General features: G+C 33.5%; 1 protein-coding gene across 1 annotated transcript in view; it reads left to right on the top strand.

Moving 5' to 3' along the window:
• LOC145679835 (short neuropeptide F-like) overlaps window positions 1–16414 on the top strand; it is a 372965-nt gene that overhangs the window by 179986 nt on the left and 176565 nt on the right. The window contains exon 2 of the mRNA XM_081750354.1: window positions 3815–3925. Within this exon, the coding sequence (XP_081606480.1) occupies window positions 3823–3925 (103 nt within the window). The 5' untranslated portion in view covers window positions 3815–3822. The remainder of the gene's footprint in view (window positions 1–3814; window positions 3926–16414) is intronic.

Below are 16414 nucleotides of genomic sequence, written 5' to 3'. Positions count from 1 at the left end.
CAAATAACGTTAGTTTAATCGTTAGAAGTTACAAATAACACTGTTCTACAAATTTTAACTTTTTTTTTCTTTCCAAAACGAAAGTAGGTGTTCTTTATGGTTTCTGACCTGCTGATCACGAATCTGAAGTCAGATATGCTGTATCAGGTCTACCTTTTGAGAAATGTTTAAATGAAAGTTAGAATCAAACTCTATATTTGGTGAATTTATGCATTTTAATAATATTATTACTTTTATGTACAATAGAAACCATTTTTTAAAAAAAATGTAAGCATGGCATATCTGGATATCACAAAGATAAAAGAATGCTTATACATTAGTATTTCATGGAGTTTTTCATTAACAATAAACTAAAATAAAGTTTAAAAAACACTAAAATTCCACATTTGGATTTGAAATGCCTTTATACATTGCCACCCAAACAAAAGTCATCTTTTGATTAAAACGTAGAGATAGATTGAGACATCGTAAGAAACGAAATACCTACGAAGATTTCCTCTTGTGTGATGTGGGGACAGTATCACGGGCCAATGTCCAGCAGTAGTCTGCGAGCATTGAAACACCAGATTTCCCTTTGTATCGCTGCTCCAGGATCTGAATTGATTGATGAAACCTCTCACCATGCTCATCAGACACATCTCCTAGGTTTTCGGGAAAGAAAGACAGGTGACTATGTAGAAAATGCACTTTCAGCGACATATTGCACCCCATAGTGTGTAAGTTTGACAACAACTCCTCAACTAGTTGCGCATAGTTCGCACTTTTGTTGTTTCCTAAAAAGTTTTCTGAAACACTCTTAAGAGAATTCCAGGTTTTCCTCTCCACTTCAGTTAGTTTTCCATCGAATACGTCATCTTTCATCAATTGGCGTATCTGGGGACCAATGAACACACCTTCTTTTAGTTTAGCATCTGAGATGTTTGGGAACTTTGTCTGAATATACTTAAATCCTTGTCCTTCCTTTTCCAACCCTTTAACAAATACCTTCATAAGCCCTAATTTAATGTGGAGGGGAGGCAAAAAAATCTTCTTGGGGTCTACAAGAGGTTTCTCTTTCACATTCTTAACTCCAGGAGTGAGGGATGCACGGGTAGGCCATTCTCGTTGTATGTAGTGCATTTCCCTGGCTCTACTGTCCCACTCACAAAGAAAACAGCAGTACTTTGTGTAGCCTAACTGTAACCCTAACACCAAACCAATCACCTTCAGGTCCCCACATATGTTCCACTTATGCTCATCATACCTCACTTTTTGCAAAAGGAGTTTCAAATTTTGGTAAGTTTCCTTCAGGTTTACGGAATATCCAATTGGAATCGAAGGGTAAGTATTACCGTTGTGGAGGAGAACACACTTCATGCTTGCTTTCGACGAGTCCAAGAATAACCGCCACTCATCAATTTTATACGGTATTTGTAATGCCTGCATCAGTCCTACAACGTCAGTACAATATATGCAGTCATCACTACTGCTGTAAAATTTAAGAAAGTCATGTTGTCTTTCACGGTAGAATGTAACTTTGGTTCCTTTTTGAAGAAGGTTCCAACCTTGCAGTCTTGAAGCTAGAAGCTCAGCTTTTTGTTTGGGTAAGTTCAAGTCTCTAACAAGGTCGTTCAGTTCCTCTTGAGTTATCAAATGTGGTTCTGTGACACGTTCACTGTATGTAGGATCTTCATTCTCACTACTCACACAACATTCATTCTCATCATCACTACTGTCTACTGTCCATACTGCTGGCGGCACAGGCACAGGAAAACCTTCGCCATGTGGGATGGGTCTTCTAGCTGATTGTAGATTTGGGTATTGAACCGACTTTTTACCTTTGGACGTTATTCCCTTTACATTTGAAAGACAAAAGTAACAGTCATGTAAGTGATCATGTGATTCAAACCATAACATTGGTGTAGCAAATGGCATACACTTATGAGAACCACGTAACCACCCCCTTAGATTCACAGCACAGGATTTACAACAAAATTTCGGTGCCCAGGGCTTCCCTACGTCGACCTTTGATGAGAAATACAGTTCGTATGCTTTCTTAACAATAGGCGTTATCTTGGTGAGTTTCTGTTTTGGAGTTATTCGCCCACACACATAACAGAAATTGTCACGATGATTCTTACATTTCCTAGGCATTTTCAAAATTGTAACACTTAATTTCACAATACCAAACGTTTCCAAATGTTAACTACTTTACAATGAAACATCTACCCGTTACGGGTCACAAAAACACACCTTTCAATGTTCTTTGTCTGCTATAGCATTCAAGAGGAAATAAAGCTCACCACACCAACAAGCAAAAAGTAAATATTGATAGTCAGTTGTTTCACCGTCATCCGGTGTTGCCAGGTCTATGTGGGGAAATTTCTTTCCGACGTCCAATTTTCCACTTTTTCCGCCAAATTTCTTTACCTTTTGTGTGTGAGAAGGGGTAGTCATGCGTTTTATATTAATAAAGGCTTGCATTTTATACATCAAGATGTATGAATAATGTATAGTGTCTGAAATATATACATATAAAACATTATTATAATAAAGTTTTTAAAATATATATTTCCCCGAAATAGTTCCACAAAATAGAAAATTTTAACTACATTTCCCCATTTTTCCAGTAACTGAGACCTGATACGCAAAAATGGATATTATTTTCAGATTCAGCAGAAAAAAATCTTTAAGAATCACCTATTAGTTTACAGGAAAGAAATTCAGTGTTGAACAGTGTAATTGATTTCACCCAAAACCCGAAAATGGGGAAGAACGACATTAACTTACTGCAGGACCTATCTAGTGCAAAGAAGTAGATGTAATAGAATGTTAGGGAGTATTTAAAAATGAAATGAAATGATTTTACTAAATATCTAACGTCTCACGTTCATGGTGGTTCACAATATTGTGTCCGTGGGTTTCTTCGGGTGTGCCATCTCCCATTTCTTACCATAATCTCATTCAACTAATTCTTCCATCGTCATTCACTTGCCTTAATCATCCGTCTCCTTTGCCAAAGGGCATCATCGTAGGACGTTAAGGTGAATGACTTCATTCTATCTCCCACGCTTATGTTTTTTAGATTAAGATAGATGGTTAGTGAGTTAATGATTATGAAATAATTGGTGAATTGAGAACATTGGAAGAAGCAAGAGAACCTAAAGAAAAGCAATTGCCAAGATGTTGTTGATCACAAACTAATATGATCTAGAATCAAACAGAAACCCCAATGTTCCCTCTGTTGGGAATAAATTTTCGTAGAACCAAATAAGTACGGTATGTCAATATTATTAACCAAATATATTAAAACAGTATCCTTGTTCGTTTTGTTTCTTTCATAGAAATTTAACGCTTCTTTTCCACATCAACATTATATGATAAATAGGCTCAAACAGCTTAATGTGGTATCTAATACACACGTAAACTTAATAAGAAACCGAACACCATAAAAATTATAATCTTAAGGTGTAAACTTCAGCCTCTTGTTCTAGAAGGTAAGTTTAGACATTGCATACAATATGGAAGAATTGTTTGTAAACTCTATATAGCTATATACACATATATCTAGATTCACAATGAATATCATTGTGCCTATATGGAGTCCCGGATTAGATTCCCGGTTGTGGTTGGAATCCGATATTATGCTACAGGTCTACGTCTCGCTGCTGAAAGGGATTTTAAACTTCAAATCCTCATCAACAACAACTAAATGCTTGATGTACATCAGAAAAGATTTTAAAATAATTTTGTGTTTTTCACAATGAATGAATAAATGAATGAATATAAGGAAATTGTTGTTGATTTTGTTTTTTGTTTTTTTCTATAATTCTAGAATCCACCATGAAAGGCTTGAACGTAACAAAATGCTGCACAATCGCCCTCTGCATTCTCATAGTCGTGGCCGAGATCAGCACAGCAGCTCCATCCTTTAGCGATTATGAAAGTAAGTAACTTCCTTTTTTTCTCATGATGTTTATTTTTGTATTTGTTTGTCAACTAATATTATTTATAAGAAGAATGAACAACGACCTTGTTTTCACTCGACGAAGAACTTGAAATATGAAAATGGGATAAAGATTTCTTTATTTCTTTTCACTTAAAAAAAAAAAACATGATTTAACTTCCTTAAGTCTCCAGTTTCTACACAATTACGAAGGATCAAAAGTATAAAGATTTATTCTTCTTTTGTATTATTTTTCCTTTTGTCTCGCATCCTTATTCTTCAAGACGTTAAGGAAATACAGAAAAGAGAAATCGATAAACTAATTTTGTTACTGAATGCAACGATATCACAATAACCAGTATTTAAATCTTCATTTTCTTTTTCCAAATAAAGGAAGAGGAAAAATTAGTATTTTAGAAAATACCAGCTTAGTTTCCGGCATATTCTATTATATTTATTTTTTTAATTTACTGTTATTATTTCCATAATGTAGAATTCAAAATGTTTTGATTTTGTTATTGTTATACTGATATAAGTTTTCGAAATGTTATTACACAATAAGATATTTCGCTTTAAGAGCCCCTTGCTGGTGTAGTGGCTAGCACGTTCTCTTGGTACACACGTTTCCGGGTTCGATTTCCCTTTGAGGACTGTTGAAGTTTGAACGCATTACGACAGATCGGATTTCACATTGAACTGTATGTCCATGTTTCATATAGCCTCAATGCTGAAAGGGGCGCTGAATTCCTATTCAACCAATCTTAATGTACTGTAAATAGTACAACCAACGTCAGGACGTACAATATTTTTGTCGAACTGTTCTTGTAGTATTATTATACGTGCGTATGCTTTACCAACAAATGTTAAGACGTAATCAAAATTTCGTAGAACAAAGGAATTATTTAATATATAGTCTATCAAACTATTTGAAATATTTAAAACTTTACAGTTTTGAAACAGGAAAATTGTCTTCAAAATTCACAATATATCTAGTATGTAAACATACTAATTAATGTAGAGGACTATCCCTCAGAAGTTCTTGAGTAGACAGCTAATGTTACATTTTAACTTGTATTTGAGGACAAATATTTTTGTATACATGGTGTCACGATTCACTCAACCCATAGTTGTTTAATTGTAAATGCAACATAATAGTGATTATTAAATATGTATGGCAATGGTAGATAAGAATATATCGCTGATTATAGACTGTTTTTCTTCAGAGAGCCCAAACGTAGTATGCCCTATTAAAATATACATATGTATTATATAATAGATATTTGTAACATATCCTGGATCCTTTCTGATTCCAATCAAAATATCACTGTAAGAAATGTTTAGAATGTCATGCACTAAAAAAATGAATCCTAAATATCACCTTTTTAAAATACGCTACTAATAATAAACAACGCTTCATAACAACTTCCAATATAAGTATTATTCCATTCTTAATTTCCTGTATAAAATTATTCAACCACCTCAATATCTTAAAATATCATTAGTACAATATTTTTCAATGCAACTGTTAGGTAATCAAGAATTGAACTTTGCCAATGAAGACTTGCTCCATTTATGATGTGTTAGGCATAACAAGCACTACTTAATTAACAATGTATATTTATCTAAAACATAATGTAGAATCAAAATATAATATACATAAAACATTACATATTCTTGTCACAATATATTTCTTGTATTTTAAAAGTTAAAATCATATACAAATAAACGAAGACATATACATTATACAACTGCTCATTCTACCCCAAGATTTAACCACAGCGTCTTTTTTAACTTCTTCTCATCTTAACCAGTATATACATTACCCTTACGTATGAAACATTTCTGATCAACCAACTATTTATTGCTTTTCATCCTAACAGCAACAATTTTAGTTCAATTAAATCAACAACTAATTGTTCAATAGTAATATAGCTCTTTAATCTGTTCCCTTAATTATATCTATTCAACTCGTCACTAATCTGTAACCATTCTTTTCTCCCAGCACAGTTCAATTCTATTAGTAACTTTATCCCAGATACCGTCCTTGAATTGTGTTGAAATATTGGATTCGTGGTACATATCAAAACACAGAAAATTATGCTAAATTTATGTGAATTTGCCTAAAAGAATCGATATGCGAAGAAAAGGCTATAACTTCAGGACTACGCTGGACCACATGTAACTTACCCTTAAGACTCAAAAAGCTGAGTTGAGTTGATTTTGAGTTTAACGTCCCGTTCAGCAGCGAGGCTATATGAGACGTGGACCTACTGATTAACGTGGAATCCGAACCACATGAGCTCCCGCCGGGAATCGAACCCGGGTCTCCCACGCCAAAGGCGCGTACGCTAACCGCTTAGCCACGAAGGAGCTCGACTCAAAAAGCAATGCAAGCGTTGTAAAAGAATGGAAAAAGGGTGTATAACGCTCTTTATGCAGTAAAGATATGCGTACTCCCAGTTTTGGTCTTTTCCTGAAAAGAAGACGAAACTGATATAAATGAAGGTGTGGAGGCTTCTATCCAGTATCTTGGAAACACTCTTGGGGCCACAGTTGCTCAGGGGTAGAGCCCTTACCTATCGTGCATGAGATCCCTTAACCTAGTGATCAATGAAAACAGGTCCGCAATGACTTTCTTTCCTAGCTAGACATATTTAAAATTGCGGCGCTGGATTTTAAAACGAGGATAAATCGTAAACTGTAGGGCGTACTTGTGGCAAACTAAGGTAACCATATTCAATGAACTAGCCAGAAGGTAAACTAGAGTTTATCAGAGCGAGAAAATACAAGTCAATGTTATTTTGTATTTATATATTGAGTGTACCATTCTAAAGTAACTTTTGATAAATTTCCTTTGGTAAACCATTTTCCACAAAACGTGTCTTAACGGATATTTCTCTTCTGGTCTATTCTTTATATATGATTTGCTTATAGCCAAGGGAAACGCGGGGGCACGACATCTCCCACTTCCAGAAAATATATGTGGTGTCCGCTCACTCAATGAAAAATTATAATGGGCAAAGATAGGCACGGGGGACGGAGTGACGTCATGCGTCCCCCTACCTTTTCAGATCCACTTTTTCACCTGCTTATAGTACTATTTGCTTAACACTGAAAATGTCAGATATACAAAAACAAAATCCTTTCGGACTCTTGTTGAATGTCACATGCTTATTTCTTCTTTATTTAAGCAACTACTCGCATCATTTTAACCCTGTTAATCGAGAATCCTCATATATAACATTTACATATACAGATCAGAATCCAAATCATCTGCATATTTCAAACAAATTTCGATTGAGGTACATTTTACAGTGTTTACTTCCAAATGCTCATGCATGCATATCTTTACAAAAAGATATACAAAATATTGTATATTCTATTTAAATCCAGAGATAATTAACTTGTCATGTTTTTTTTATTAATAAGAACACAAAACAGCGGAAACTGTAACAAGATTTTCCTTTTCTCAGTGCATTTCATCAGGTAATAACTTCGAAATTTTTAACCTACACAGCGTTAATTATTATGAACGAGTTTAATCTTATGAAATTGAATTTTAGCCAGAAGACGATTTTTTTTTTTCAGAAGTGTGATTATTCCCTCGTATCTTGGAAAGTCTTAAAACGGATCTTTAGCTTTGAGAGCTGGAGTGTAAACGAATTATCAGATTTGTATTAAAGGAAATGCATGTACCATCATGACTTCAGCGAAAACCGTTCTATTTTATTTTAGAACGTTTAGCAGTATCTGAGTTACCAAGATTCAATCTCTTTTACTTTTCTCTCTAATTCTTGTGCTTCCAAGGAAAATGTTTTCTTAAGATATTTTCTTCTGTTTAAACGTTAATTAATTTAATTTGTACCTTGGAAATTGGTAATCGAAAGCGAAAAGCAAAAAGAGATTAATAACTTGTAAAGAAATGATTAGATTCAACTTATTGCTCATTTTTACGCAATTGAGCACCTGTATCGTTTCGCGGAATTATTTGAGAAAAATATTGGTTATAAGATAGAACAGTTTATTTAAACAGTAATTAAATTCTACGTAGACAAAGCTGAAATATACAATCATTATGTGCTATAGATTTAACTTGCTATTATTAAAAGATCGAAGTAGATACTTTCAAGGTAACTATGCGAGGGTGTAATAAGTGTGCATGTGTGATCCTTGTTTCCATCTGCAGTGTGGGTTCAAAGGATTCGGATTTTATCTAGTTGCAAGTGCACGTTCAGTGTAACTCCTACACTGATTTAAACTCAAACCAGTGCTTTGCATTTATTATTATTAATGAATTATTTATCGATACCAAGGTTATTGTTAGATCTACTAATCAAATATTGATAGTTAATTAAAAGTAGTAAAGCTGAAGCTACAGAACACTTCATAATGTTAAGTCAAATAGTGACGAAGATAAGAAATAAATACTGCTGTCTAAAGATTAAGAAGTTACATATTCCTGAATCATTTAATACTTATCTCAAGTTGTACCTCAGCAAGTGTTAACAATTGGTATATGAGTTGAATTCAGTACTGCATTTTTGCTCTCGTGTTCAGTTCCGTGTAAATTCCTTATAATTTGTCAAAAGAGTTTTAGTACTCTTCCATGCAATATTACTTAACTTACAGTGTTTACTAGTTATACTCAATTTTCCTGTAATCTAATTTCTCTTTCCGTAATGGACACATGCTAAAGAGATAAGAAATTTAACTTTTTATCGAAATAGTTTAGTCAACTTTCACAATTTATGGATTCAAAAAAAGAGTATATGTCCCACGACCATTTTTATTATAACCCATTAAATAATTACACAGTTCAATTTCTGTATTTCAATACTTAATTTCAAAGTGCTTGATGATAAGTGAAATGTTTTCGACAAAAATAATATATGTAGATCTTGAAGAAGTTACTTGTTGAAAAGATAATAGAAACACATACATTACAATTGATTTATTATTTCAATATGGCTGAATATTGGCTGAATAATTCTTCGCCTTTAACAAGAACCATGAATGAGAATTATGAATTCCTAAAAAGAAATGTTATTGTTATGAAATATTACGTTCATAAAATAACTATCTATTAAGGAACTTTCTATACTATATTGTAATTTCTACAAGCTGGAAGCTATAAGTTTCTTCCAGGTATTGAGATCTTAATCAATTTGTCTTAGATTTAAAAGCAAACTTTTTAAACAAATCTGCATAACAGATTGTATCTTTTTAAAATATCAATTTTAACTCCCTCTAATACCGTCTAGAATTTTATTTCCTTATTTACTGTAACAGAGACTCAATTCAAGTTCACCCATGAATGTAACTCCCAAATTTTATTCGAACATGTCGATAACTCTGTGTTGTTCATTTTGCTTGCAACACTCAATTCAGGAACTCTGTGAAATTCACGTCTAACTTTACAGATTATGATCTTGATAGCGATGTCAGTATTAGCTTAAATGAGATAGGAACGTCCAGGCAGTGACAAGGAGAGGATTTAGGTATGAAATGGATATGGCCGAAAATTGAAATAATATATACTGCACACTATCGTGAAACCGGCTTGCGATTATCCGGGATAGTGGGGAAAAAATCCGTTATAAAATGAAGAATATTTTTTAACGATCTACTTCATTTGTGACACCTTCATAAAAACGCGACTTTTCCAAGGGAAAGCACTCATGTACCAAGGAACGTTTTCAAAAATTAGATTGTACGTTTTGAGTTGACTTGATGGTGAGTTTAAAGTCCCTTTCAGGAGCGAAACTATATGGGATGGGACCTACTGATTAACGTGGAATCCGAACCAAATCAGCTCCCGCCGGGAATCGAACCGGCTCTCTCATGCCAAAGGCGTGTACGCTAACCTTCTAGCCAGAAGGAGCTCTGATTGTACGTTTTAAATGAGTGAATGGAGAGCTATATTTGCACATTTATGTAATCATCATTCAATGAATGGTAAAAGAGTTTAATTTTTTCTTTTATAAATTAAGTCTATGTTTGACGTTAATGTTTTATTTAAAATAGTATGTATATACAATACACATAATTTTATCTGTCCTACAATTAATGTAGACATTATAGAACTTATCTTAAAATGTGTATTTTTCGTTTTTGGACATATTTTTCTATAATATTTTTTTAAAACTTACGGTACAGTATATACCAAACATTTATATGGTCCTGGTCTATATTAAAAGAGCAGAAAATATTAATAAGAATGTGTTTTTTTAAGAGTGCTTTTAATGACATGTTTGGGGCAAGAAGTGAGTAATTACAAAACTCTGGTCTATCCGGCCGGCCTGCCAGCCCGTTCATAAGGCCGGAGAGTCTATAGTCTACTGTCTACTGCTAGAAACTATATATACTGCTAGGAACTTATTAGAGATACATCCCGTATACATGGTCTGATTCAAAAGAGTGAAGTTTACTGGCACACTGCAAAGGTTAATCATAGCGTTTGTACATGACATGCTGCTAGTAATTTAAAGGTCACTGAACAACACGACGGAGAGAAGTTAGGTTTTCTCACTTGTTGTGAGTAGATCGCATCATGTATCTGCAACGCCAGAGAATTCCTATTACACGTATTCAGTCTTCAAGCGTGGATGTATAGTGGAAGTGCGAGAAGCGGGTAATCATTCCGCAGAATTGCCAGTCGCGTTGGTTATAACATATCGGTACAGAAGGTTGTTCGGTTTATATCCGCGCGATTTTAATGTACTTTCCCAATGAGAAGCCTTGTTACCATTACTGGTTGTGTTCTTTCAGATCACCAGTATTATGCACAATTGACCAAGATCGCAATTTCTACCTCCTTGTAAGATTTTCATAGGTAATGAGGGCGATTTCTAGACATCGTTTTAGTAGTACAAAAGGGTTATTTGGTCTATTTAATAGTTCAATAGTCAGTAAAGGGTTATTTGATCACCATTTTATTGTTTTATATTCGTTTCTTATACTCTTGACATTCAGACATTGTAGACAATAAATAGTGTGGAAACACATTCAGTCCATCCACGTGGATTTTTGACTGAAGCGTTATATTGGCTAATAGTAAGATTGAATGGTAATATAAAATTGAAGAACAACAGTAAATGTGATATACGTACATGAAGCAAATTAACTGGAAAGTAAATGTATTATTCTGAGTATAAGCCTGAATTAGGCCGCTTAATAACACAGGTTAGAACAACGGATAAGTCAGGCCAAAGCTAAAAAGAAAATGGACTGTGTCATATGGGTACCTCTTCACCAAACACAAAATTAAAGAAAATCATTCACCATATTTCATATTCACGAACGCACTTTCCTTTTACCTATTACAGGTTAACCTTCCTTATATGAACAAAGAAATGAAATGGAACGAAAAGCAATATTTTAAAATTGCTATTAGCTTCTCCTTCCTCTAAATCCTCTTGCCAAGGTGATTTGAGGGTACTGGTCCCAGGAGACCATAAATTTCTTCTGACCTTTGGCTCGATTATGAATAGTTATATCACATTTTTGTCACGATATTTTGTTTCTCCCGAAAATGTACCAATGGAAGCCGAGCATCATATGTGATGCTCATGATCTCACAGTAAGCCGAGCACGGTATATGATGCTCAAGAACTTGGGTAGTTTAGTAATTTATGATATCAAACATTAGCATCATATATCGTGCTCATGACCCCACAGAGAAATAAGGTAAAAACCACATATGATGCTCATAGCAGTCAACCTGCTAATCACTCATGATTATCATTGTACTGTCTTTATATACATTTATACAAGTTCAGAGAAGTTTCTTCAAGAATTGTTTTATGGGAAAAGTCACTCTCTTCTTGGTTTATTCATTTGCACCTATCGTAGTTTACAAACTCATAGATTTGGTTTACTAACATTGATTTATTTAGTACTGTCTGAATTTTAATTTCTAATTCATTTTATTCTATCTAATAATGTATCATGCCTGTTGTTCTGTACGGTTTCGAAACATGCTTACTTACTCTGAGCGAAACACGCAGACTGAAAGTATTTGAGAGCAACATCCTGAGACGAATATTTGGATTTAAGAGGAACGAGAATGGCAAATGGCAGAAATTTCATAACGAGGAACTACATAATTTATACCGTTTACCAAACATTGTTAGGGTGTCAAATCTACCTGTACTGGTCCCAGGAGACCATAAATTTCTTCTGACCTTTGGCTCGATTATGAATAGTTATATCACATTTTTGTCACGATATTTTGTTTCTCCCGAAAATGTACCAATGGAAGCCGAGCATCATATGTGATGCTCATGATCTCACAGTAAGCCGAGCACGGTATATGATGCTCAAGAACTTGGGTAGTTTAGTAATTTATGATATCAAACATTAGCATCATATATCGTGCTCATGACCCCACAGAGAAATAAGGTAAAAACCACATATGATGCTCATAGCAGTCAACCTGCTAATCACTCATGATTATCATTGTACTGTCTTTATATACATTTATACAAGTTCAGAGAAGTTTCTTCAAGAATTGTTTTATGGGAAAAGTCACTCTCTTCTTGGTTTATTCATTTGCACCTATCGTAGTTTACAAACTCATAGATTTGGTTTACTAACATTGATTTATTTAGTACTGTCTGAATTTTAATTTCTAATTCATTTTATTCTATCTAATAATGTATCATGCCTGTTGTTCTGTACGGTTTCGAAACATGCTTACTTACTCTGAGCGAAACACGCAGACTGAAAGTATTTGAGAGCAACATCCTGAGACGAATATTTGGATTTAAGAGGAACGAGAATGGCAAATGGCAGAAATTTCATAACGAGGAACTACATAATTTATACCGTTTACCAAACATTGTTAGGGTGTCAAATCTACCTGTAACATTACTTAATAAATAATTGTATGTATGCATCTCGTACATTTCTAAATTTCGTCACTGGGTTAGAAAAAACATTATCGATTATTAAAAGATAAAAAAAATATGTTAGATACTGAATAAAGAGCAGTATATATGTTAGCAGTATATGTATTGACAAAAAAATATCCTTAGCGCAACGGTATCATTCTAGATTATCCAGGAACATGCAGCAGTGACACTTCCAATGATGACTCTAAGATTATAGAGAATATGATATAAACAAATTAAATTGATTTTGGGAAAATTATTTTTATTGAAGTTAACTGAACTATTGAATTCACAATTATTGAAACTGGGATAACATATAACATGACAATTGAGATTCATTATTTATTTGATGTCCTGTATACATATGGCAAATCATTGTAAATTAACTGGCAATATATTTATAACGAAGTAGTTCATGACATTTAAATTATGTACAATAGAGCTAATATTGTTTTATTATCCTCTTGTTAATCTCCTTATTAATTTGTTGACAATTAATAGAGAATACGTAACTACCCTACTTACTCTGGATGTTCTTTGAATTCCTAGCATATGAATTATAATCTATGCTTGGTCCCTTATAAGAAGTTTTTTTTACAACATGTGTTCTATGTGCGTAATGGCATTATTAACAAAGTTCCTAGTGACAGGGTTGAAACGTAAATTCAACATTATTGTTATTCTTTTACGGATTATACAATGACCTAGTCATATTTCCAGGTACATATATTTATCTGACGACGGGGTTAATCATATTCCCTTCTTAATGAGGATTACATCTCACTATTATCAATACTACATAGTTCATTTCCTTATGCAAGTTTCTTCAATAATTATAATATTGAACTCAGCCACAAAATTCAGCATAGTACAGACCAATAACAACATAATAATACTTAACCTAATCTAACGTTACCTACCCTAATCTAACTAACTTAATCCTATAATTGATATATTCGTTAGTGTTGATAACAATAGGGAAATTAACTATGCATATATTTAAGGACCAAAGCATAGGCATCATCCAGATTGAGTACAGGGTAGCAAATGAGATATTCTCATTTGTTTATTCCCGTATTCATTTAACTGATTGCGTTATGATTATTAGCTTCCAGCTAATCACAACTGCCTAAGAGTGTTTTTATTAATTGCTTAAACGCTATCCGTCTTCAGTAGCTAATTCATATCGAAATAGAGTGGATAAATAGTTCATTTTAACTCAAATATTTACATAATCCAAAAGAAGTCATATTCCACGTCTGGTTAACTATGAATTTCGATAATAAAGATGGATCCAACATTTGAAGCAAAACAAGTTAGGACACGCCCCCCTCATAGTTTGTCTGTGTTTGTGTGACAGGACGAAGACAAATTAATTACTCATAATAATGCATTATAACTCCAACGTAACCAGAACGGATATACTGACAGTCACTTATTAAAGAGAACATCTAATTAAGTTCATTGGGGAATAATAATCGACCAGATGAAGCAGGATTTATTATAATGTCTCCTTTTTTATGTTCGAATTTAGATAATAACTTATTTGGAATGTCAATCTCATTACCTGTGTTCACCTTACTATGTACTCCTAAAATGCAGTATATATTTTCTGCAACTACTTTTTATCACTTTATAGTTCTATTGTAGCTTCTTCTGCTACAAATTTTAATTAATTTTGCTGACACTTAATTGCAGGATCCTAGCTTCTTCAAATCTTTACATCGTAATCGGCCGTAAATCATCGTGCCCTCTCGGGAGCAGACTAATGTTTACATCTATAAACAAATTTTGGAGTACATTAATCCCATTAATTTTAATACTTAAATTCTTTTCTAATAAAAAGAAAACTACCCTCTCTATATTATTTCTAATTACACGATTCTCATTTTGTCAAATTATTTATTCTTTCCACTCACGTAGTCCATCCTGTTATCTGATTATAAACATGACTTGTTTTCGTTGAAGTTATGTACGATAAACCAAAGGGTAAGTTGCAAAATACTACAAAACTGATTCAATTTACTCTCGTAATTCATCTAAAATGCAATATAAATTTATTATGCCTGTTATTTCTTAGACTTGCTGCTTTACTGCCGTGCATGACTAAATTTTTACATATTAAACATATCGGATTTAGGCCTAATACGTAATGTTTGTTTACATCCGTCACATTTAATTGTCATCATATTATACAAAATTCTATATTGTTCTACTTCGGTTTTTATACAAAAGAAAAGGCTATATTCCTCCTAAACTTTAATGTTGTTAATAATTACTGGTGTTTATGTCACAATATTTGCTTATTAAAAATGAATTTTTATTTCGCACTACTATTCACAATCGAGATGGCAATATAAGCCTACACAAAACGAACATATTGTAAACATGTACCCTTGTACATAAATTCCGTATTTAAACGAATAATGTTTAAAAGTAAACAAGCAAAGATTAACAACAATACATACATTTAATAACAATTAATGAATGGAATGTTACGATTCGTGGAAAATACGATCGTAACATACCCTCAGATGAGCAGGTCATATAGCCAAAATGTAGAAACGCTTTCAAAGTTTTAACTGGAAGTCCAATCGGAATGCAGCCATTCCGAAAACCTAGGCGCAATGGAAGAACAATATTAAGATAGACCTCCAGAAATAGGAATACAAAATAGAAACTGTATCCAATTAGCTAAGAATAGAAGTCAATGGAGAGCTTTTGTGAACGCGGCATTAAACCTCTGGGTTCCATGGGTCATAGAGTTAGTTTTTAATAATGTATCTTTATTATGTTTTTATCTTCTTTATGTCAGAACAAGTACGATTAAACAAAGAAAACTAATTTATTTCCTCTTACTTTCACTAATTACCAGACAACAGCACTCTATAGGATTTCAATAAGAGACAAAAATATCTTGAAATGAAAATTCAATTTAATAAACAGAATAGAAATGTCAGGTTGAAGGCAATATTTTTGTCTCCTTGAACTTTTCATAATCATTAGAAAGTTCTTTCCTGGAATTATGTATTCGCATGTCATCCATGAAGATTATTAATCATCTACTTTGAATGAACGAATGAGTGAATGAAAGTAAAGACTTTGGATTTTTCGTGTTCTAACAAGTAAAATGATATTACCTCCTACACATGAAAGCATCCACTGCGCTTCCGCGCAGACAGAGAGAATCATTTTGCATGCCACAGGTGGTCCCCCGGGCGGTGATACCAAAGTTACGATGCTGCCATATCGCAAGAACAATACAACTGTTTGAAAGGAGGAACTTTCCTTCACAATAAATTGGCTACAGTTTTTTTATTCGTAGAGGCTTTATTCCTGTTCTTTTTAGTACTAACGAGCAAAGATTCTTCTGTCTAAGTGGAGGCCTGCCACAGACATTAACATAACCATCAAAAACATCTCACGATTTTCCTCTAGACATGCGAGGAACGAAAATAAAACAAGGAAGAGTGGCTTTAACATTTAAGCTTAACATTGTCGTTTAGCGTATTCAAGAATGCCGGAAGAAATGTATTTACATAAAATTCGATTTATTTTTTATGTGCCGTATATGACTGGGCCTATCATGAGCAGAGTT

Source organism: Thermobia domestica, chromosome 2 (genome assembly GCF_964235325.1).
Source record: "Thermobia domestica chromosome 2, izTheDome1.hap1.1, whole genome shotgun sequence".
NCBI lineage: Eukaryota > Metazoa > Arthropoda > Insecta > Zygentoma > Lepismatidae > Thermobia > Thermobia domestica.
The sequence above is the reverse complement of the archived record's forward strand: the minus strand, read 5'-3'. Positions and strand labels throughout refer to the sequence as shown.